General features: G+C 48.9%; 1 protein-coding gene across 1 annotated transcript; it reads right to left on the minus strand.

The window, feature by feature from the left end:
• Positions 1-917: 917 nt before the first annotated feature.
• Positions 918-23,561, minus strand: LOC119267287 (RING finger and transmembrane domain-containing protein 2-like). Its single transcript, XM_037548658.1, has 8 exons — positions 22,885-23,561; positions 20,915-20,991; positions 20,083-20,251; positions 4,724-4,812; positions 2,803-2,967; positions 2,604-2,681; positions 1,940-2,043; positions 918-1,547 (listed from the first exon to the last, which is right to left on the minus strand). Exons 1-8 carry the CDS (start codon positions 23,456-23,458, stop codon positions 1,442-1,444), a joined length of 1,362 nt encoding a protein of 453 aa, XP_037404555.1. The 5' UTR covers positions 23,459-23,561; the 3' UTR covers positions 918-1,441.

Here is a 23,561-nt window from a genome sequence, read left to right on the forward strand (position 1 = left end):
GCTAGTGTGCGAGTGCTTGCATGCGTATTGTGTGCATGTTATAATAAGGATTCACTTAAAATAGTATGTGAGCGAACAGAGGGATCAATTGGACAGTATTCACGAGCAGTATCAAGATGTGTGAGAGAAGATACACCGCTGGCGCTTTTAATTTTTTTTATTAATTTGTTTGTTTCACCCTCTGACTGGTGGAATTCAACATACTACGTGAAGAGAGGTAAGTTGACTAAGGCTGCATTATTTCTGTACTATCAACACTGTTTTAAATCCCAAAAGACTTTACCACCAAAGCCACATGACATGATTATGATTTAAATCCCAATAACTTCCACACAAAAAGTAAAAATAAAAAACACGGCATGCTTGTCACACGAATGCAGGAATGTATAAATGGTGATTTTCCTCTCATTAATCGTAGCTGGTTAGCCTGCTCAACCATCAAACCTGTTCGATGCCCGCAATTGAGCATAATTTTATTTTTGTTCAACTTCTTTCTTCCACCCGATGGCAGGTACGCCCCGCATGAGAGAGAGAGAAAGTGATCTAGGGCAGTGCCAAGTGGATTCTTTGACCGGTCAAAATGAATGGATATGAAGCTATACAATCTCGCAGTGACCGTATAATCACCTCATCACATATATAGTGACCGTATTGTTGAGTACAGTGACAAAGTGAACTTACACGATGAGTTCAATGACCAACAATGTATTTTACTACAGTTTTATTGCATGCACACAATGTATTGATGATCCCAGTAAATGAAAAGAAAAGCTGGCTTACAAAACATGTATTAAATTCTATCTTAGTACTTGTAATTTGAGTTTGTAACTTTGTATATAAAAATGGAGGGAGTACCAACGCTAAAAATGGAGGGAGTACCAACGCTTCAGGATTACACGCAATACCGGAAACATATCTGATTATCAGAACAAGACATGTGTTAATATTGTGGTCCTCGTAATATTTACTGTTTGTAAATAGTACAATGTATACGGCTCTCAACATTTCATATATCACAGCTTTACAGGTTACATTTCTACCCCTTTCTCAAACAGAATTCTGCTAGAATGCAAAACTTGCAAGCTCGAATTAAACCAAAACGCATTCACTTTTGTAAAAAAATGTTACCAAATTTACATTACACAAGTCAATAGCAAGATGTGGTCCGGCACTTCAGGATTCGCAGGAGCAGATTCCTCCAGCTATATTTCCTGCTGTTGCAAACTTATGCAGATGCTGCAACTGACCCGAACCATTGCTTGAACATATGCATTAACGGAATGGTTGCAATGAGATAATTTTCACAAACATTCTCAGTATCCTCATTCCACACAGGGAAGATGGTGCCACATCATAAAGAACAAAGGACTTCCACCTGGACTTTTCTTATAGCCAATTGCTTGTGATCGATTGTTATGTGTTAGGGTTTGCCATTTGGGCTCTAAAACAACTGGAAGAAGAGACTTGTAGAACCATCACCAAATGACCGAATGTCAGCAGGCTTTACCAATGCTCTACACAAAGGGCAAGTTCGTTCTCGCTCAAACCTAGAACAGAAACAGATAAAAACAATCGTTAGTTGAAATTTCCAGATGTGGATAAAGGTAAAATTAAGGCATAAACCTATACATTGAAACACGGTACTGAAAAGAAAGAAAAGAAAATCCCGTTGCACTCCTAATCATACAAAATCAATAGAACATCTGCACTGCCATGAAAAGGTCTTGCTCATATGAGCTCTAGAACCCCTGGTCATACTAAGAGTTACAAAGTGGTTCATTATCCTGTAAACCATACCCCTTGCAAGTTCATTCAAGCGCAACGAATATGCAAGAACACATTGCCAAATGTAAAGAAAATGCAAGAATCAATTGTACAACAAACTAGATGGATTACGCATTCAACCAACAAAATAAAGCACAATAAAAGAGAAAGTTACCATTCAGAGACACAGTCCTCGCAGAAAATATGTTTACAGCGAAGGAGAACAGGAACGTGCATCTTTTCCTGGCAGATGGCACACATATCACCGGCAGCAATTGCCTGCAGTGAGTTCCACCAACACACAGATACATTAGCAGTCTTTAAATTCTTAGCTCCTAACTGAAATGGCAAAACAGAGAGAACTAATCTTATCCATATTCACTAGATTGTGGACACTGAGAACTTATATACTGGAGTAGAAGGTAAATAACAAAATAATAATGTGATGTAGTCATCTTTAAATAATATAAGAAGAGCAACACAGGATTAGAAACTTCCTCAGGTTAGTATGCAATTAAAAATAAACCAGAGTTAAGTGACACTGAAACTCCTGTTAGCAATCGTTTTTAACTCCACAAAGGAGACAGAAAAAAAACTAATCACAACAAGCAAGAGTTGGGTTAATTCGATATATGACACTGCCAACTTTGCATATTCGAAAAATGCCATTGCAAAAGACGACTTGTAAGAAGCGCGCCAACATTAGGGAACGTCATTACACAGTTGAAAGCAGGGAGTTATCGACATTATTCTCGGAACGATAGTATCCTCAATGTAATGAGTATTCACAGCATACTGCATTTTTAGTTCAGGCACTTGAGAACAAATGATCTTTTCACCTGTTCTACTGTCGCATAAGACCCATAGTGCACATCTTTACGTGACAATGCTTTCACTGCAGATAAGAATGATTGAACCTGGAGGACACATGGCCAAAAATGAGAAGATGGTAAAAATGTCACATGCACAAGACAAGTTTTTATGGTTTTGACCAACTGCATCAGCATGCAAAATGCAATAAGCAAGAAGCAAAAGTACCTTCTCAACTACCGAAGTCAACTTGAAAGTCAGGTATAGCCCAGTAGTTAAAGATGAGAACAGACTCCCATATTCCTTGTTCAGAAAGAAACGGTACCAAACAGGAGTCGGCAATAAAGCACGATATAGAAGCAGAAGGTACTCCACAAGTGTTAGCATTTGTCCCTAAAATAAGAATAGGAAAATCCTCAGAACCAGGTAAAAGCCCATCAGTACTTAAACAAAGGATCAAAGGAAGTTGCAAGCTTCTAATAACAGAGAGAATTTACACAAAAACTTTAACTAGCATTCGAGATATGGCTCGTCCATAGCACCAAAATCACAATGATTGAAAATCAAACATTTGGAAGCATCATCCCATTTATGTGTGAATGAAGCCCCCATAACCAGTTGTTCTAAACATGACAGTTCGGTCCATGTTACTCTTACTCCAGAACAAATAGCGGATGAAGCCAACAGCAGAATAACAAATGATGAATTTTCAACATTATTCAGTAAGCGGCATACCGTCAGAAACTTGTGAGAGATGCTTGCAATTATTCCTAGGTGTGAGAATGTTAAAAACTATCTGGTACTAAAATCTTCATATTGTGAGAACACATGAAGCATTCAGCAGCTGCGCACACTAATTCAGTAGAGATTTTTGGTACTCCCTCCGGGGGGATTGTAAGTCGGCAGGACCATGGCTCCACGATCAAGATGCGTATTAAATATCCTCCCTCACTGAATCAGAATTTAGCGGTTAATCGCCATCATTATTGCATGCTTGTTGGCCTTCCCATGCAGCGCTATCATCGAGTAGAAACCGAAGCATGCATTGGCTAGACGTTCTACAAGGGCTGGAAAGGAGGGCATACAGGCCAGAAATGAGGGCATGCAGTTTTGGCCCTTACAGTTAATTAGGCACCCGACTTCAATGATTACGAGTATAACAACTATTTAGACTAGTCTAGTATTCTCAATCTGATTGTCGAGTAGCTTCTTCGTATAGACTAGTCTGTTGAGTCGAACAGTGGAGCAACTAGTCATCGACTAGTCCAGACTAATCTGGGTGTTTGAGTCAATCGACTCAATTTGGGAGGGATAAGTGAGAGCTTAGCCCACGGGACGGAAAAAATTGTAGCCCTAGCTTTCCAGGCTCGCTCCACAACAAGCCACCGCACCTGGGACTAGGCCGCCGCCACCGCTGCCACCCACCACCGCCACCAGCAGTGACCAGGAGCATTACAACACTCTCCCTCCGCTGGTTCTGCTCCTCCCCTGGATCCACCCCTCTGCTGTTGTGCTCCTCCCCTGGCTGTTCTCCTATGCTGATGTGATCCTCCTCTAAATCAACTCAAATTTTATTGTATATTGTACTGTAATATATACTAGTATATAATACTTCCTCTGTAAATAAATGTAAGACGTTTTAGATCACTAAAATAGTGATCTAAAACATCTTATATATGTTTACAGAGGGAGTACATAGGTATTAGTAGTTGAGTACTGTAAGTTGAGTACTGCAGTACCATGTCGACTAGTCCAGCAGTAGTCTAGACTAGTCATGATTAGTCTATGAGTCTCAACCTCGGCTCGACTCGTCGACTCGCAATTCTTGCCCGACTTGCACTCCAGGAATATCTGGGATGACCAGCCGACTAAAGTACCAGTACAGAGGGTGGTATCTGAGGGAAGACCAGTACTATTATGGACATGGACAAAATTTCTCTTACAACAAAGATTGTGCAGTTTGGGGACAGAAGGGAATTTCATGCCAACAGTATAGCTTCACGCTCCATGGGGTGTAACACTACACACAGGATTATTTTATTTTTATTTTTTTGGAGAAAAATACACACAGGATGTTATAAATATGATGACTAAAAGAGCATCACTAAATAAGAAGTTTAAGTACACAGACACACAAGAGATTTATCACCTGCCTACGGTAGTTACGGCCTCTGCTGTTCTTGTAGTACATAAGTAGCATGCACTTGACGGTCATCGCTGCTTGGCGGACCATTGTATCTGCAGGTAATTCTTGTTTATGAATGTGGATGCGGCAGAACCAACAATGCTAATAGCTATGAAGAGTTCCTTTTGGCTGAAGAAAAAATATGAGTTGCCAATAAGTGTAGTTGTCTCAAACTCCACACTGAAATTGCTGGACACAATCAAGTTAATGCCATATTTCTAGCATTCCCAGATTTCTGGTCCAGATAAATACTGAAATAAGTTTTCCAGCATACTTATTTTTCTTTTGTGTATTTTACTGAAACTTTTTACAATTGCTCTGAAGCTGAATATCAATGGAGAGAAGTTGACAAACTCAAAGGAATGAAGGCACAACAAGAGCATTATTTCTGTTGTACCACATAAAGTTCTAACAAGCTAACGGGACAAACAACAATGCTAACTCCAATTATACATCTCCTATTCTTAAATAGTTGCAACCCACTAACTATTTTTCCTAAGCATGCAAGGCTTCCAAATCAACGAACCACACATGTTCGCCATGTCATTAATCTACAGTCCCACTAACTATTTTTTTCCATGCATGTAAGCCTTTCACATCAACCAATTATGCATGGCTGCCAAATCATTTGCCTCACATCATAATTAATCTTCTATTTTTAAATAGCTGCAACCCACTACCTATTTTTCCTAGCTATGTAATCATGCCACATAAACAACTAATGCATGCAAGCCATAAATTACTCTTTTTTTTTTGCATTACTCTATGTATGCAATGATGCCATATCATCAATTTGTTCATGTTAGTCGTAAGTTATTTTGTTGCATTAGAGTTCACCCACCTTTCACAGTTTGTTAGAAATGACATTCTTTTAACTCCAATTCATTTTTTCCTTTTTTTATACGTTTGTATTTTTAATTGTCTTTAAGCTTACATTTGCTTTCCATTAGTTTAAGATGTTTCCGTAGCGATTATTTATTTACCTTTTAGCAAGGTTCCCGCAGCAACGCGCGGGGCATCATCTAGTTTATACTATATAGTAGCCAGTCAAAGTTTTTTTTTCAAAAAAACGCAAAAGCTTTGCGTTTCATTGTATTCAAAAGAGGGAGTTTGGTACAATCCTCCTAGGATGACAGTTACAAGGCAAGCACATGAACATTAGTGAACATCCCAGGTTTGTGGTAGGATGCCGCGGAGGCCTAGGGCCCCGGCTTTGGACTAAAGTGCAGCCTCGGCCTTGATCGAAGCGATCAGTGAGGTGACCGAAGGGCGAGCCCCCTCGAAGACGCAACCATTGCGATGCTTCCAAATCATCTATGGCACGAGCAGGGCAGTGGAAGCAAGACCCTTGTGCATAGGCTTGGGCGTGTTCTGTCTTGCCGATTGCCACCAATCGTGGAGTTTGGCGTCGTTGTCGGGCGGCGGCCATGAGAGGATCGCGTGCCACACCTGTCTAGTGAAGGGGCATCCCAGGAGAAGGTGATGTAGCGTCTCCGGGGCCTACTCGCAAAGCGGACAACATGGTAGGTGTGGCGGGTTGCGGCACGCGAGGCGGTCAGCAGTCCAGGAGCAGTCAAGGTTTGCAAGCTAGTGGAAGAAACGCACCCATGGCGACGCCCAACACTTCCAAGTTAGCCTCCAAGCCTGGCAATGGGTAGAGCCGTGGAAGGTGGCGAGGTATGCAGACTTGGCAGAGTACACTCCATTCGCAGTCCACTTCCAGTGTAGGCTGTCCGGCGCATTGCTAAGGTTGGTTTGGGCGATCAAGGTGCCAAAGGCAGAGGTATTCGCCGATCTCCGGGATGCCAATCGTGCCATGGATGTCGGTAGCCCATTGGTTTTCATGTAGGCCGTCGGCGACTGTTCTAGACTTGCGGCGTCGTTTGGGGATGCAAGCGTAGAGGAGAGGCGCGACCTCACTGGCGGCGCGGCCGTTAATCCATCGGTCTTCCCAAAAGAGGGCGCGCAGGCCATTCCCGAACGTCGTTGTTGTGGACGCGAAGAAGAACGCGCGTTCCTCGCGCAAGAACTGCAGGTCAAGGCCCTTCTAGGCCCTCCCGTCGCCGGCGTGGCTGAGCCATAGCCAGCGCGTGCGCAGGGCGAGTCTAGTGTGCTCGAGGTCGTGCACGCCAAGGCCGCCAAGCAGGATTGGCCGACAGACGCGCCGCCAGTTAACATGGCAGTTGCCGCCATTGGCCTCAGCGCGGCCTGCCCAAAGGAATTCTCTCGATTTTTTCTGGTAGTTTGAGGGTCTATTTTGGTGGCGAGCATAAGGAGCTGGTGGATGGAGATCGCGCTCAGGGCGGCTTTGACGAAGGCCAGGCGGCCAGCCTTCATGAGCCAAGCCTTCCAGGAGGGCAGCTTCCCGGCCACTTTGTCGACGACGGGCTGGAGTTGGGCGGTGGTAGGGCAACGCAGCGTGAGTGCAATGCCCAAATAGGTGATCGGGAAATCAACGATGGGGCACCCTAGGTGCTCGACAACATGGGCAGCATCTTCGGTGTCGCATCGGATCAGAGCCACGGCACTCTTCCGAAAGTTCACTTGGAGTCCAGATGCGCGCCCAAAAAGGTGCAGGATTTCCTTCACCGCCGTGATGTCGCCAGGCGAGGGGTGGCAGAGGAGGATTACATCAACTGCATATAGGAGATGGCTGGTATGGTGCGGCGAGGGTGGAGCTGTTGCATGACACGAAGCTAGATGGCGCAGTGAAAGAGGAGAAAATCGGCTATTTGCCACTTTCAATACGGGGCTTCGCAGAATTGCCACTCTCAACATTGGCTTCGTAAAAATGCCACCCAACTCATGTGCACTTTGATTAACATGCCATTTTCCCTTTTTCCATTGCTTTTGTTTTTCTTTTCCTTTTTCTAGCACCTGAAAGGGCCAAAGTACCCCTGATGTTGTCTACCGCTATCTACACGTATTTGGAATCAGATGAGAATGCTTGAAGCAGACGAGTGCATGCTGCCCGCCAAGAATATCGTGTTGGGCGCATCGCTGATTGCCTGGACGTCTTGCTTCAATCGTTGGACGCTGCCCATTTCCTGTCTCCTTGCATTCTCCGTCTTCACAACTTGGGCAGGCATCCGTCTCCTCCAACAGATGCTGCTGCCAATGCGCGAAGGGGAGGGTGAGCTACGCTGGCGCGCGCAGGAGTGGGCGAGCACTGGCGGCGAGCTGCGGTTGCTCGCGTAGGCATCCGCGAGGCTGTGCCGGTCCATGCAGACATGGACGAGCACCAGCGGCGAGCTGCAGGCATCGGCACGGCAAGGGCGAGCACCGGCGTCGACCTGCGGTTGCTCACACGGGCATGGTCAAGCTAGGGCGGCGAGCCGCGGTGGTGCGCGCAGCGTGGGCTAGCAACGGCGGCGACCTGCGGTTGCTCACACGGGAGTGGTCCTGCTAAGGCGAGAGCCGCGGTGGCGCGCGCAGGTGTACGCTAGCAACGGCGACCACCTGCGATTACTCACCCTGGCGTGGTTCAGCTAAGGCAGAGCATCGCTGGCTCGGGCAAGCATCAACGAAGTACAGCGGTGAGCAACTTGACGACAAGGATGAGCTAGTCGAGCAATCCCCATCCAACCAGTACACAAACACATCGGATCAGGTTGAAATATCTAAGGGCACTTTGGTCCTCTCAGTTCCCAAAAAAAGAAAAAAAAGAAAGCAATAGAAACTAGGAAAATGGCATGTTAATCAAAGTGCACACGAGCCAGGTGGCATTTTTGGCATTTTTACGAAGTCAATGTTGAGAGTGGCAATTTTGCGAAGCCCCATGTTGAAAGTGGCAAATAGCCGATTTTCTCATGGAAGAGACTGCCCAATGTGTCGACAGCCAAGACGAAGAGCTGTGGGGACACGGGGTCGCCTTGACACAGCCCACATATGTGCCAGATCGCGGGTCCTAGGGCGCTGTTTAGGAGAATCTTGGTGCTGGCCAACGACAACAGAAGGGCGATCCAGTCGAGGAAGCGGTTGCAGAAGCCGTGGCACCGCAGTACGCCGAACAAGAAAGGCCACAAGACGGAGTCGAAGGCGCGCGCCAAGTAGAGCTTGAGTAGCACGCGTGGGGCACCAAGTTGGTGTAGGAGTCGTGCGGACTGACGCGCCAAGATGAAATTGTCATGAAGGCTTCGTCCGGGGATAAAGGCATTCTGGACGTTGCTGACGAGGCTATTGAGCTTGGGCGCGAGGCGGAGTGACAGCAGTTTGGCGAGGATCTTGGCGACAAGATGGATGAGACTTGTGGGCCTGTAGTCGCCAAGGCTGCTAGCATCAGCGCGCTTAGGGAGAAGCGTGATTAGCGGTTGGTTAAGGCAGCTGAAGCCTTGTCCGCTGAGCGCGTATACTTGCTCAAAGACGTTCAGGAGGTGAGCACGGCGCCATCAACCGTGAGGGAATGGATCCAGTTCTTCTGCTTGCGGTAGGTACACTGACGATGGTAGAACGATGTGTTTGCGCCGTCGTCTTTAAGAGACGCGATGCGCGCGCGCTGACGGGCAATCGTACGCTCAATGGAGGCAAGGCCCAAGTAGGAGAGCTTTATCTAGCGATGTAGCCAGTCTTCATGGAACGATAGCGTCCTATGCTCCTGCGCGGCATCGAATCGGAGGAGCAGCTCGCGGGAGATCGCGAATTGGTCACGCACGTTGCCAACCAACCGCGCGTTCTAGCTGGTGAGCTTGCGCGGTGGCCTGCATGCGTCGCATGAAGCACCGAAAAGGGTCAGCATCCTCCATCGAGTTCCATGCGCTTGCCACAACCTCTTGGAAACCGGCAAGACGCGTCCAATACTCCTCGAAGTGGAACTGGCGATGCACCTTAGGCATTGGCGAGCAGTCAAGCATGAGAGGTGAGTGGTCTGAGACGACCATGGCCAAACAGTGTAGGTGGCATTCGCCGTCTAGCTCCTCCCAGTATGCGGAGCACATCACCCGATCGAGATGGACCAAGGTAGGCAGGTTCTACCCGTTCGACCAAGTACAGCACCGGCCATTGAGGTAGACCTCCTTGAGCGCGAGGTCATTGAGCACACGCCAAAATCCCCGTCATGCGTCTGTTGAGGTTGCCGTTGTTCTTATCCTCATCACGATAGATTAGGTTGAAGTCGCCGCAGACGAGCCATAGTCCGGTGCAGGCGACACGCACGTCATGGATTTCCGGAAGGAACACGGTCTTGCCATGGTCATCATGGGGCCCGTAGAAAATGGTGAGCCACCAGGGCGCGCTGGAGCCATCGGGAGTCGCCACCCAGGCGGAGAGAATGTTGGTGGTGAACATCGGTTCCGTGATCGACACGTCCCGACTCTTCCAAGCCAACAAGATCCCGCCACGGGTGCCGCTCGCAGGGAGGTAGACGTAGTTGTCAAACTCTGACCCCAACGCCTCGAGGACCGTTGACGAGTAGATAAACTCCATCTTTGTTTCCTGGAAGCAAGCGATCGTAGTGCTGGAGGTTACAACAAGTGAGCGGATGGCAGTACGCCTGGCGCGAGCGTTTAGGCCGCAGACGTTCCAGATAATGATTCGGAGGCCGTGATCCATGGGACAAAGGTCGACGGTTGGGCACGCAGCAGAGCGGCTATGTCGCGATTTGGCTGCCAGTGATCACCGTGCTAATCGGCGCCATGGATGGATCGGATGGCAGCTCGCGACCGATGAGCGTGGCGATGGCCACCAAGACGGCATGCGGAGGGGCGCGGCAAAAACCCCATCATAGGCCTTCATGGCTTAGGCGGAGATCACCTGGTCGATGCCGATGATGCCCAAGGCGCGCAGAAGCTGGACTTGTGCGCGGCGCCCGGCATAGGTGGGGCACCAGTCTTTGCTTTCGCGGTGGTGGCGGAGCGTCCACGTCGCGGCGAGAAGTTCAGGGGCTGCCAGCCACGTTTGCGTCCTGGATTGGGGAGGGCAGAGCAGGTTTGCTTTGTGGCGGCGGCGAGGAAGTCTCCTAAGGTCCACGAGCTGGCGGGGCTGACGCGCTGGCGAGATCGACGAAAGGTGACTGGCGGCAAGGCGAAACGTGCAGCCTTGCCCAGCTGCGGTGCGTGGGATGCTGGGGTTGGAGCAGGCGACGATGGGCCTGTGGAGGCAGGCCCGTCAACATAGCAGCTTGTGGGCTGGCGCCTCTGCAGAAGGCGCCTAGGTTCCTGGGCCGAGGGGGAAATGATGCGGAGCATCCTATGGTCATCCCCATGGACCTATCGTCGTCTCACCAAGTGCCAAAAGGACCTATGACACGAGCTAGAGCTAGAGCTAGAGCTCTCGAGACCGAGGTGACTTAGTGATATCACATATGATCCACTCGAGACATGGCTACTACCTAAGTCCGGAATGTTGTGCATGATTAGGTACAAAGAGGACCCTTCCGAAGATGCGCGTGAAGACGGACAAGTCCCCAAGTTCACGGATGAAGAGAACCAACGGAAGGAGTCAAGAGCAGCTTCTAGGACCCGGACATCCGACCATGACCCCGGACATCCGGCCTCAGCCCGGACATCCGGCCAAGCCCGGAAATCCGGCATCCTCCGTCCCGAATGCATCAAGACCGACCCCGCTAGCCCGGACATCCGGCCCCTCATGAAAGCACGGACATCCGGCCCGATGTCTGGACATCCGGCCTCCCCTATCTACGCACAGTGTAGGGCCGAGGCCCATGTACCCCTTCACCCCAGTAGACTATATATACTACTCCTCCTCCCTCTTTCTAGGGTTAGCATTGGTTTAGCTCATTTGAGATAGAGCTTTGCTCATCCATCTGGATCTACTCCACCGAGAGAGACCACGGCCTCTTCGGAGAAGATCCCTTGCGGATTCAAGGCCTCCTCACGGAGAAGAACCGGTTACCCTATGTATCGTCCCTTGTTGGATTTGGACCGTGTGATCTCTAGGTGTACTCGGATCTAGCATATGTGTGACCTAATCTCGTCGGTTTGAGTGATTCTCTTATGTTTCCCTTCGTGTTTTCCCTTTGTGTTCTTCGTGTTCATCGTGGGATCCGCTCCTTCCGCGAAAGATCGGCCGTATAGGGTTCCACCCTACATCATCTTGGTATCATGAGGCACGTTGATCACGATTTCAAAGCCTTCCCTCTTTGTTTTCTAGCCTAATTTTGTTGATTTTATCCTAAATTCGAAATTCCCCACAAAAATAGCCCCCAAAATTTTTTTGTGATTTCTTAGTGTGATGAAGTTTTGTTGGATTTGATCCGCGGATTTCATGTGTTGCAGGTAGATCTAGCTTTCCCCCATCTTTTCCCCAATTTCCATCCACAAAATATCCCGAATTTGCCTCTTCCACGCGGAGTTCCTCGAGTTCGTCCACGGATCCAGAGCCCAGACATCCGGCCCCCGACAGCAACATCTCCATCCACCGCACTGTTTTCCGCCTAACTTTCGCCAAAATTTGCTCTGGTGCCCAAATTCACTTCCGCATACCACTATCACTTCCGCATAGCACCACCATTTCCCGCAAACACCACCATCGCTTAACCGCTACCAATTTCGATAATTTGGTCATGTTTTGCTTTGAGAATTTGAGTTACGGTTCCGTGTCCTATTGTGTTTCGGCTATTTAGGTACGGTTCAACATCAACATCACCGCAGCTCATCTTCGCCACGGACGCGTCATCGACAACGACCACTCCACCATTTTGACACCATACCGTAAGCAAGAACGGTAACCTCATCTTGGTATCGTGATATCCCATCATTATACATTCTTGCCATTATATTGATAACCACCATAGCCCAATTTTGCGTATCTTACCCACCGAGACTAGCCTTTGAGTATTGCTGGCAACGTCACTTGTGCACATTAGTGGTCATACTTCACATTGCATACTTACCATATCATTTTGGTACATATCTCGGTATCATCTTTTGTGTCACAAAGTTGTCATTGCATATACAATTGCTATCTTGGTTCGTGAAGCATTGCATGAGAAAAGACCTCAAAAGAGAAAGAGCCAAACAAGCTTTTAAGCAAAAGGGAAAGATAAGCAAAGAGCTTTTAAGCAAGAACCATAGCATCATACTACATTAAGATTGTCATACTCGATCATTTTGGATCATATCATCGGAATACCATACATATAGCATATTTGGGATAGAAGTCGTTGCATTTTTGCTTAGTAGGCTGTGCACAAGTCTTCGTATCCGCCTATTGTGCAATCGTGCTAGCGTCTCTCTAGTGTTGTGTAACAAGAGCATTTTCGTGGATTCCACATTTTGGCTCATTCCTTGGTTGCACGACCCCACTTATCTATTTGCGTGTGTGTTTCCGTGTACCACATTTTGCTATTGGTCTACTTGTTGCATTTGCAAATTTGTGAATCTTTTCCAACATTTTTGAAGCTCACTAACAATTGCATCAAATTTTGTGCCACCATCCTAACCGAGCTCCACCATAAGCTTTTACTTGTGTAGGTGTGAGAAACCGACAAGAATTGGTACCAATTGTGCTATTTCCTTGTTCCACATTTGAGTGATCATTGATCCATCTTTAACATCGGTCAAGGTACATTTGGTATAAGTTCTTCTCTTTCTCCCACTCACATATTTTCTTGAAATGATGGATAGGCCAAGTACTTCTACCAACTCACTCTTCATCGAGCAAAACGACAACATGTCCTCCTACGTCACAAAGAGTCACCTCTTTGGTGCACAACGAGCTTTGCATCAAGAGCAACAAGCAATGAACGAACGCATCGACAACGTCGTCACCGACTTGCGACTCTTCGACCGCAAGCTCGACGACCACAAACAAGAGAATGACGCAAGAATGGACGAGATTCGTGCTTTGTTGCTCAACCGCTCTTCTTTCACTTCGTCCTCACGACGGAGGCGCTGGAGTCGACACTTCGACGACACCATCTCCGGCCCAAGTACACCGACATCGAACACTCTTCGACGTGTCGCGCGCCAAGACCGTCAAGCAAACTGCAACCCTCTACATGACAACGCCTCTCAAGAGCAACGACACCGTCAAAACCAAGCTACTTTTGCGCAAGCACGAGAACGGCAACGCCAACAAGAAGAGGAAGAACGGGCAACGAGCACGACTACACCAAGATGCACAAGATGCCAAGGCACAACATCAAGAACAACAACTACGTGAAGCTCAATCACTTGAGGCGCAATGTGCCCTCCGAGATTCAAGTCGAGCCATAGCCACGCGCTACCGGCAAGCTCGTGAGCAACAAGAAGCGCTTCACGAAGAAGTTCAAGAGAGGAACTATCAAGCTTGAGTGCATCGTCAAGCCCCACAAGCTCACCAAGAACATCAAGTTCACCAAGGAGAAGATAACGGAAATCCTCCAAGAGAAGAGCAAGTTGAGGGAGACAATCCTCCTCGTCAAGGACGTCATCATCCCCGACCCCAACACAATGAAGAGCAACGCTACGCCAAGCTAGAGTTCACCATGCCCAAGTTCAATGGAAGCAATGATCCCGAAGAGTACCTTTCATGGGCATTGAAGGTTGACAAAATCTTCCGCTTGCACAACTATGAGGAAGAGAAGAAGATCGCGATGGCATCCCTTGAGTTCCAAGATTACGTCCTCATTTGGTGGGAACAAGTCATTGAGCGCCGAGAGGCACGAGGTGAACCACCCATCACAACGTGGGCGCAAATGAAGGATGTCATGAGAGCACGTTTCGTGCCAACCTACTACAACCGCGACCTTTTCAAGAAACTCCAACTACTCAAGCAAGGAACCAAGAGCGTTGAAGAGTGCTACAAGGAAATGGAGATTGCCATGATACGAGCCAATTTCACGGAAGATGATGAGCAAACTATGACACGTTTCTTGAATGGACTCAATCATCCTATCAAGAAGATCACCGACTTCCAACCATACTCGAACCTCATCGAGCTAGTGCATCAAGCTACCAAGGCGGAACATCAAGTGCAAGATGACTTCAAGTATGCCAAGTGAAGATATTAGCATGGATTTTGTCCTTGGTTTGCCTAGAACTCGAAATGGAAAGGATTTCGTGTTTGTTGTTGTGGACCGATTCTCAAAAATGGCTCATTTCATTCCTTGCAACAAGATAGACGATGCTTCACATATTGCAAATCTTTTTTGTAGGAAAATCTTGCGCCTACACGGAGTGCCAAAGACGATTGTCTCGGACCACGACGTCAAGTTCTTGAGTTATTTTTGGAAGACTTTATGCGTCAAGCTCGGAATCAAGCTCTTGTTCTCTTCGGCATACCATCCTCAAACCGACGGCCAAACGGAGGTGATGAACCGTACGCTCTCCACTCTACTACGCGTTTTAATCAAGAAGAACATCAAGGAGTGGGAGGAGTGTCTACCCATCGCCGAGTACGCCTACAACCGAGCAAGACATTCGACTACCGGCATGTCCCCCTTCGAGGTCGTCTACGGTTTTAACCCGTTGTACCCATTGGACATTCTTCCCCTACCACTACAAGAACGCACAAACATGGACGCGAGTGCCCGAGTCAACTATCTCAAGAAGATGCATGAAGATACAAGGCACACCATTGAGCGCTAAGTACAACGACTCGCGACCAAGCTCAACCTCAACAAGCACCCCATGGTATTCAACATTGGAGATCTTGTGTGGCTACACCTTCGCAAGGACCGCTTCCCCAACGAACGCAAGTCCAAACTTCTACCACGAGAGGATGGACCCTTCAAGGTGCTTGAACGCTACAACAACAACAACACCTACACAAGATCCACATTCCACGAGACAAGTACTCCGTGAGCGACATCTTCAACGTAAAAGATCTCTCTCCCTACCAACAACAACAACAACAACAAAGCCTTTAGTCCCAAGCAAGTTGGGGTAGGCTAGAGGTGAAACCCATAAGATCTCGCAACCAACTCATGGCTCTGGCACATGGATAGCAAGCTTCCACGCACCCCTGTCCATAGCTAGCTCTTTGTCGATACTCCAATCCTTCAGGTCTCTCTTAACGGACTCCTCCCATGTCAAAATCGGTCGACCCCGCCCTCTCTTGACATTCTCCGCACGCTTTAGCCATCCGCTATGCACTGGAGCTTCTGGAGGCCTGCGCTGAATATGCCCAAACCATCTCAAACGATGTTGGACAAGCTTCTCCTCAATTGGTGCTACCCCAACTCTATCTCGTATATCATCATTCCGGACTCGATCCTTCCTCGTGTGGCCACACATCCATCTCAACATACGCATCTCCGCCACACCTAACTGTTGAACATGTCGCCTTTTAGTCGGCCAACACTCCGCGCCATACAACATTGCGGGTCGAACTGCCGTCCTGTAGAACTTGCCTTTTAGCTTTTGTGGCACTCTCTTGTCACAGAGAATGCCAGAAGCTTGGCGCCACTTCATCCATCCGGCTTTGATTCGATGGTTCACATCTTCATCAATACCCCCATCCTCCTGCAACATTGACCCCAAATACCGAAAGGTGTCCTTCCGAGGTACCACCTGGCCATCAAGGCTAACCTCCTCCTCCTCACAGCTAGTAGTACTGAAACCGCACATCATGTACTCGGTTTTAGTTCTACTAAGCCTAAACCCTTTCGATTCCAAGGTTTGTCTCCATAACTCTAACTTCCTATTTACCCCCGTCCGACTATCGTCAACTAGCACCACATCATCCGCAAAGAGCATACACCATGGGATATCTCCTTGTATACCCCTTGTGACCTCATCCATCACCAATGCAAAAAGATAAGGGCTCAAAGCTGACCCCTGATGCAGTCCTATCTTAATCGGGAAGTCATCGGCGTCGACATCACTTGTTCGAACACCATGGTGATGAAAATTTCGATCCGAGGTCGAATCTTTCCCAAGGGAGGGGAGATGATGCGGAGCATCCTACGGTCATCCCCATGGACCCATCGTCGTCTCACCAAGTGCCAAAAGGACCTATGACACGAGCTAGAGCTAGAGCTCTCGAGACCGAGGTGACTTCCTTCCTTAATGATATCATATATGATCCACTCGAGACATGGCTACTACCTAAGTCCGGAATGTTGTGCATGATTAGGTACCAAGAGGACCCTCCCGAAGATGTGCGTGAAGACGGACAAGTCCCCAAGTTCACGGATGAAGAGAACCAACGAAAGTAGTCAAGAGCAGCTTCCAGGACCCGGACATCCGGCCATGACCTCGGACATCCGGCCCCTGGAGCGTCCACCACGACAGCCGCCAAGTACCTACAGGTCCCGGACATCCGGCCTCAGCCCGAAAATCCAGACCAAGCCCGAAAAAACGGCGCCCTCCGTCCCGAATGCATCAAGACCGACCCCGCCAGCCCAGACTTTCGGCCACCCCAGCCCGGACATCCAGCCCCTCGTGAAAGCCCGGACATCCGGCCCGACGTCCGGACATCCGGCCTCCTCTGTCTACGCACAGTGTAGGGCCGAGGCCCATGTATCCCTTCGCTCCCCTGGACTATATATACTCCACCTCCTCCCTCTTTCTAGGGTTAGCATTGGTTTAGCTCATTTGAGATAGAGCTTTGCTCATCCATCCGGATCTACTCCACCGAGAGAGACCACGGCCTCTTCGGAGAAGATCCATCTTGGATTCAAGACCCCTCACGGGAAGATCCCTCGCGGATTCAAGGCCTCCTCACAGAGAAGAACCGGTTACCCTATGTATCGTCCCTTGTTGGATTTGGACCGTGTGATCTCTATGTGTACTCGGATCTAGCATATGTGTGACCCTATCTCGTTGGTTTGAGTGATTCTCTTGTGTTTCCCTCCGTGTTTTCCCTATGTGTTCTTCATGTTCATTGTAGGATCCGCTCCTTTCGCAAAAGATCGGCCGTATAGGGCCCCTACATCAGGAAAGGTGGCCCGTTTCGGGGCATCGTTGGCGGCCGCAGGGGTCGAGTGCGCGGCATTTTGAATTTCCAGCACGCTTTCCCGTGGCGCACAAGTGGGCCTGGATCACAGGTCAGCCGGGTCCGCAACAGCGGGCTAACGAGGGCAAAGCACTGCTTTGTCCCGACAGCAAATCAACATATGGGGCGGTTTGGGCGCCCCTCTGGAAGCAAAGCTAGGACCTCACTGGTGGACGACAAGTCGTCCTGATCCCCAAGCGAGTGGACTGGTCGTTTGTGGCCCTGCCCTGGTTGGGTTGCCCCCCTACGCCCACGGCGACACGCGAGACTGGCTCTGAGCGGGCCCGGCAGTAGAAGAGTTGTGGTTTGGCACCAATGGGCTAGGGCCAGCTGGCGAGTTGGCAGGCACCAGCGCTTGAGTGGGCGTCTCGATCGGCCTCGGATCCACCGCGGCTGCAGCTTTTGCGAGCGCGGCCTGAGTCCTTGCACGCTTTTTCTTCCCCCCTCGCTTTCCTCTTTTGGCTCTGCGACGAGGGAGGTGGGCCCCCTCCTGAGTGGGCCATGCATCTCACAAACCCCTGTACGGGCGATGGCGCAAGCGCGGTAGTGGCGGCGCGGGACGCAGGTCAGCCGCGGTCAACCGCCACACCGTCAGCGCGCTGGCGACCGTTGGAGCGCGTCCAATCGGGCGAGTCAACCACCAATCCGTCCGCGCGTCCATCGGGTGCGGTGGCCGTGCGACGGTGCTTCCGACCACGTCGTCGTTGATGACAGCACCCGGGGCCATGGCCCGCGGCGTCATTGTCGTTGCTGTTAGTGTTGCCGTCGCTGTTGGCAGCTCCATCAGCCGTGCAGGGGAGGGGTTCAGACCTAGTGAGCCGGACGGAGATGGGGTACTCGAGGGTGCGGACGACAGGGGGCAGACCAGGGCGGGCAGCGAGGACTTGCTCCACAATCTCCAAGATGGCCGCCCGGCGAATGGTGGTCGGGTCTCGCACGCGCCCAGCGAGCCAGAACATGGCGAGGTCAGCGCGGGAGCGTGTATCCGGATGCAGCCGCTCAATCTAGCAGCCAGCCCCCAGAATGTGCTCGACGATGGACAGATGACATGTCTACGTTGGGATGCCGCTAAGCTCGAGCTGCACAGAATACGCGAAGCTTCCGGCGATGGCGTGGGCGAGCTTGCACCAGACGGTGGAGCGGGGTGAAGTTGTCGGCATTGATGAGATGATCGCCGGCCATACTGTCCATAATCTGCCGTGAGGAGAAGATGAGGAAATCTTTTGGGGCATGTAGGTGTACGGTGAAGTCGCCGGGCTGCAGGTCAAACATGGTGTGCAGGGTTGTCTCCACCTTGACCGGGAAGACAGAAGGCCTAGTGTAAGTGATGGTGGCCACCATGCCATGCGTCAGCACCTCTTCCGCCTCCTCCATCTCGATGGAATGGGGAATGGTGACCCGCGCCGGCTCGATGGGGGCAGTGGGGGCGAAGGCGGGGTGTTGCGCGGCGGAGTCACGCGCGGGCGGTGAAGGGCGACGGCAGGGTCGGAGGCCTAGGTTGCCAGAGGCAGCGCGCGGCGGGCGCCGGGCAACAGCATTTCGCAGCCGCTGGACTCGTGGCCGGAGATGAGGCGGCGGTGGCAGCGCACGGGGTTGGTGCAGTCCCGCACCCAGTGCCGCGTATCGAGACATCAAAAGCAGAGGCCAGCGACTTCTTAGGGGGAGGGACTGCGACGGCGGCATGGGGGGTTGGGGCGGCCGGGCACCGCTCGTGCTGGCGGCGGTTCCTACGCCGCGGCTGCTAAAAGCCTTCGGCATCCAGCACGGGTCCTCCATTGACGTGGTGGACCTCCGAGCGGGGGCCCAAGCGAGCAGAGGCGGGGACGCGAGCGGCCGGCACGGTCAAGCGGTGTCGCACCAGGGCCGCGGGTGTGGGGGCAGGGCTTGGCGCGGCCGTCGTGGGGCTACGCGGGATCGGCGGGGTTCTCACGACGTCGCGGAAGGACCGCGAGCCGGAGGACTCACCCGCATAACCACACCAGCGGATGCGGCCGTCGGGGCTGGAGATGTGTCTGTCGGGGCTGGAGTCCCCGGAGTAGGTTCCAACGAAAGGCATGGTCGCGGGGGCCGACACGGGTGGGGAGGACGACTGGAGGAGAGGAGGGCTACCGGCGAGGGCTCGACGGCGGCGAGGCTAGTGGAGGGGCTAGGCTAGGAGCGGGAGAGGGGAGGAGAGCGGAATGGAGTCATCCCCTCAAAATGCTATTGTTCCTGTTCGTCAATCTAGCCAGTCGAAGTAACAAGCTGAATAAGTCAATTGGCAGTTCCAAAATGAAATTACCTAGAATAAATAAGAACTATAAAAATGGTTCAAATAGGACAGAAGAGCCAACAACTCAAAGGAAGACAATTCTATGCAGCTTGGACAAGATTCAGCTATTGTACACTAGATAGCATTGTGAATATGTGAGAACAAATTTTACAAGTGTTTCAGGCAGTATCAATACCGTTAACCATGATGATAAAAATTGCATGCCAGAATGGTGGTATATCTTTTGGAGGAACCATGAACAGAGGTCTAAGAAGATAATCGTTCCTGTACCACCAATAGACGCCAAACACATGGACCATGAAGATTATGGTGATTCCAACAAGCATAGCAACTTTTCTCTCACCCTGTAAAAGAGTTAAAATAAGAGTTAGGTATATCAAGATGCTGACACTAGCAAATGTTTTCATGATCTAGCTAATGGGCTTCCAACATGTTTGACCACAAAAGGTATAGCAATCTGAGCCACATGCTATTTGATGACCTAATGTAATGGCCAAAATATAAATCAACATCAACTGCATTGAAATCTTCATTTCTTATAAAAATTTCCATGCTAAACAGAGGATAAAAGGGAGGCCATTATGACTAAAAGCTCTCGAGAGTCTACATATTTAAAAAAGAAGGCACGCCTAGGCGGGCGTTTAAGTGCACCTAAGGCTCTAGGCAATAGCAAAACGCCTAGCGCTTAATCTGCGTGTAAGCGTGTGCTTTGATCAGAAAAGCGCAAAGCAGTTGCAAAACACACAATTAAGCCTAGACTTTTTTTAACTACAAGAGTTTATGAATGATGGCCTCAGGAAATTCATTATTTGAAAATGCTTTTATGTTCATGAAGCTAGTAATACAGACCATCAGTGGAACCTCGCTTTATTTCACACAGTCATCATGGTCCGTTCAAATTCATGAGGATGACAGAAAGGAAGGGCTGTCTTAGTAGACTTCCACATATTTCATACTAGAACTGAGTTTCTTATGATATGCTAAATTTGGTATATATAATATCATACCTTCAATGCAGTTTGCTTCTTCAATATATCATTTGACTTGAACATTACAGCAGCAATCCAAATTGTGACGAAGAAACCTGCAGATCAATCCTTCCATTATTGTGGATGCAAATTGCACCATTGCCAAAAAGGCAACAGGAATATACAACTGAAGCAGGAAATTTACATCCAACTCAGTATGATTCTTACAACTTTCCTAGTAGAAAAAATAAATTTGTTGTCCTTACAAGGATTAATATGAATGGATAAGATAGAAATGAAAAGGACCAACAAATGAACTTTATATAGGAAAATGATAGCTACACCACCATTAATGATACACGGATAGCTTTGTTACATTTGCATCTAATTGAAGTAATGCATAAAGGCAGACTATTTTGGAAGACCTTAATTTTAACATATTGGCATAAATAAAATGCTAGCTGTAGGCCTCCAGATGCAGATCTCTTATTGTATGGAAAAAATAAGGTTGGCCTAGGCTCCCCTGCCAGACAAATTAAATGCTAAGAGACTATGCTAAATATACCGATCTTAAGTATAACTACAAAACCATGAAAACATAAACACACCATACAAGAAAGTTCTAGTTATTCATAGGTGTTGATATATTTCTTTTCAGTCATCACTTAAGGCAGGAAGAAAATGCACTTATTTGGAAGCATAGAAGACTGATTGGAATACTTCATCAACTAATCTCAAGCTCCACCAGATTGGGGAAAAAAGCTCCTCCAGACAAGGAAAGAGAAGGATGGCTCTCAGCTAATAGAGGGGCGAGCCAGAACAATCTTCTTTTTTTTTGACGGGACGAGCCAGAACAATCTTTACTATTAAAGGGGAATCGGTAGCGTCACTTCCACCTCCTCCCCCGGGTTTTTTTCTCCCCACGCCTCTCCCTCCACTTTGGTTTCCTTTTAGGTTTTGTTAATCTCAACAAATGCCGCACAAAATAAAAAACCAACATAAATATAGTACTCCCTCCGTAAACTAATATAAGAGCGTTTACAATACTAAAGTAGTGATCTAAACGCTTTTATATTAGTTTACAGAGGGAGTAACTTGAAATAATCAAAATAAAATCGGTACTTTCCAAAACCACGTCATGCATCAACTCAATCAAATCAAATAAAATCAATTCTTACCAAATCTCAACTCAATAAAAACTTTCTTTGCCTTCCCCTACCAATACCCAAATCAAATCAAAGCTTACCAAAACCTCAACTAACCAAAACTTTCCTTGCCTTCCCCTACCCTTACTCAAATCAAATTGAATCTTATCAAAATCTATAATACGGTGAGTGTAAGGTATACGTCAGACATGATTGATGTTGAACCACTAGAATATTTATGCCCATGTTGCAACACATGGGAAATAGCTATAGTTATGTTAAGTAATGAAAGCTAACTCCCAAGACCTGGCTATGAGTATATTCAGCATTGCATCTACGTCACTAAACGGTAAATAAAAACCATAATATCTCTTTTACCATGATGACCTAAAATTAACCAAAATAATACGCCGCAACATTAGAAAGTTGAATAGCTGCTATGAAAAATCAAACTTTAACATGTTACATCATACTAAGATCAGAACTAAGATCTTGTACTTCTAACAAAAAAGTAACTAAATGATCCCCCATAACAACAAAAAGTCAAATGGACGCTATGACAAAACAGAACGCAACATATCACAACTTAAATCAAGCATTAATCATGAGAAATAAGTACTTGTACACCTAAAACACGTTGTATTTTGTTTAGCATCCACATTAGAATGTACCAAAGCTATCTCAACCATTAATACAGCCCAAATATGTTCTTGTGGACTTGTGCCCTAAAAAGGCATCCATTTTGTTTGACAACATATTCTTGGGAGGTTACACAGCTCATGATCGCAACCACATTAAGACGGAGGGCATGCCATTTCCGCAGAGACAACATCTTTTAAACCGGGAGGGAAATGAGTATCAAACCTTGGAGATGCTGCCGAATGAAGACAACGAGCAACAGCAGCGAGAATGGTAGTATCTGCTCGATCCACCGAGCAACGTGGTGCACGTCGTAACGCTGATATGGGCGGTCCCCAGCCCCATTTCCCGTAGCACCGCCACTGCCACCGCCGCTTGCCTCCGCATCAGCACCGCCTCCCCTTCCCGCCACGGAGACCGGGTCAAAGTTGGAGGAGGCGGCCACCTCAATTGAGTCCTGCGGCGAGGCCCCTGTAGCCGTCGTGCTCGCCGTGTCAGGGTCGCCGGGGTCACCCTGGATCCGAATCGAGACCTCTCCATCCCCAGCAGCGGCGGCAGAAAGTAGCCCGTCAGCCTCAGACGACGATGAGGAGGAGGGTACCGCCTGCTGCACCGTCTGCGGGACGGGCCCGGAGGGGACAACGCCTGAGTACTCGAGGAGCGCGGCGAGCGGAGCCTGGAGAAGGCTGGAGGCGGAGAAATTGAGACCGTAGCGGCTGAGGCTAGAAGCCGCAGCACCGGCAGAGGCGCCAGACCCGGTTACCCGGCGATCGGCGGAACCTCCCGCCGGTGTCTCCATAACCGGCGGCGGAAACCTAGAAAGGCGAAGCCGACGGCGCACGCGGAGGCGGAGGCAGAGACCCCTGAAATGGGAAGTTCGGGAGATCCCCACTTTGCTTGGG

Source organism: Triticum dicoccoides, chromosome 1A (genome assembly GCF_002162155.2).
Source record: "Triticum dicoccoides isolate Atlit2015 ecotype Zavitan chromosome 1A, WEW_v2.0, whole genome shotgun sequence".
In the NCBI taxonomy this organism is placed as follows: domain Eukaryota; kingdom Viridiplantae; phylum Streptophyta; class Magnoliopsida; order Poales; family Poaceae; genus Triticum; species Triticum dicoccoides.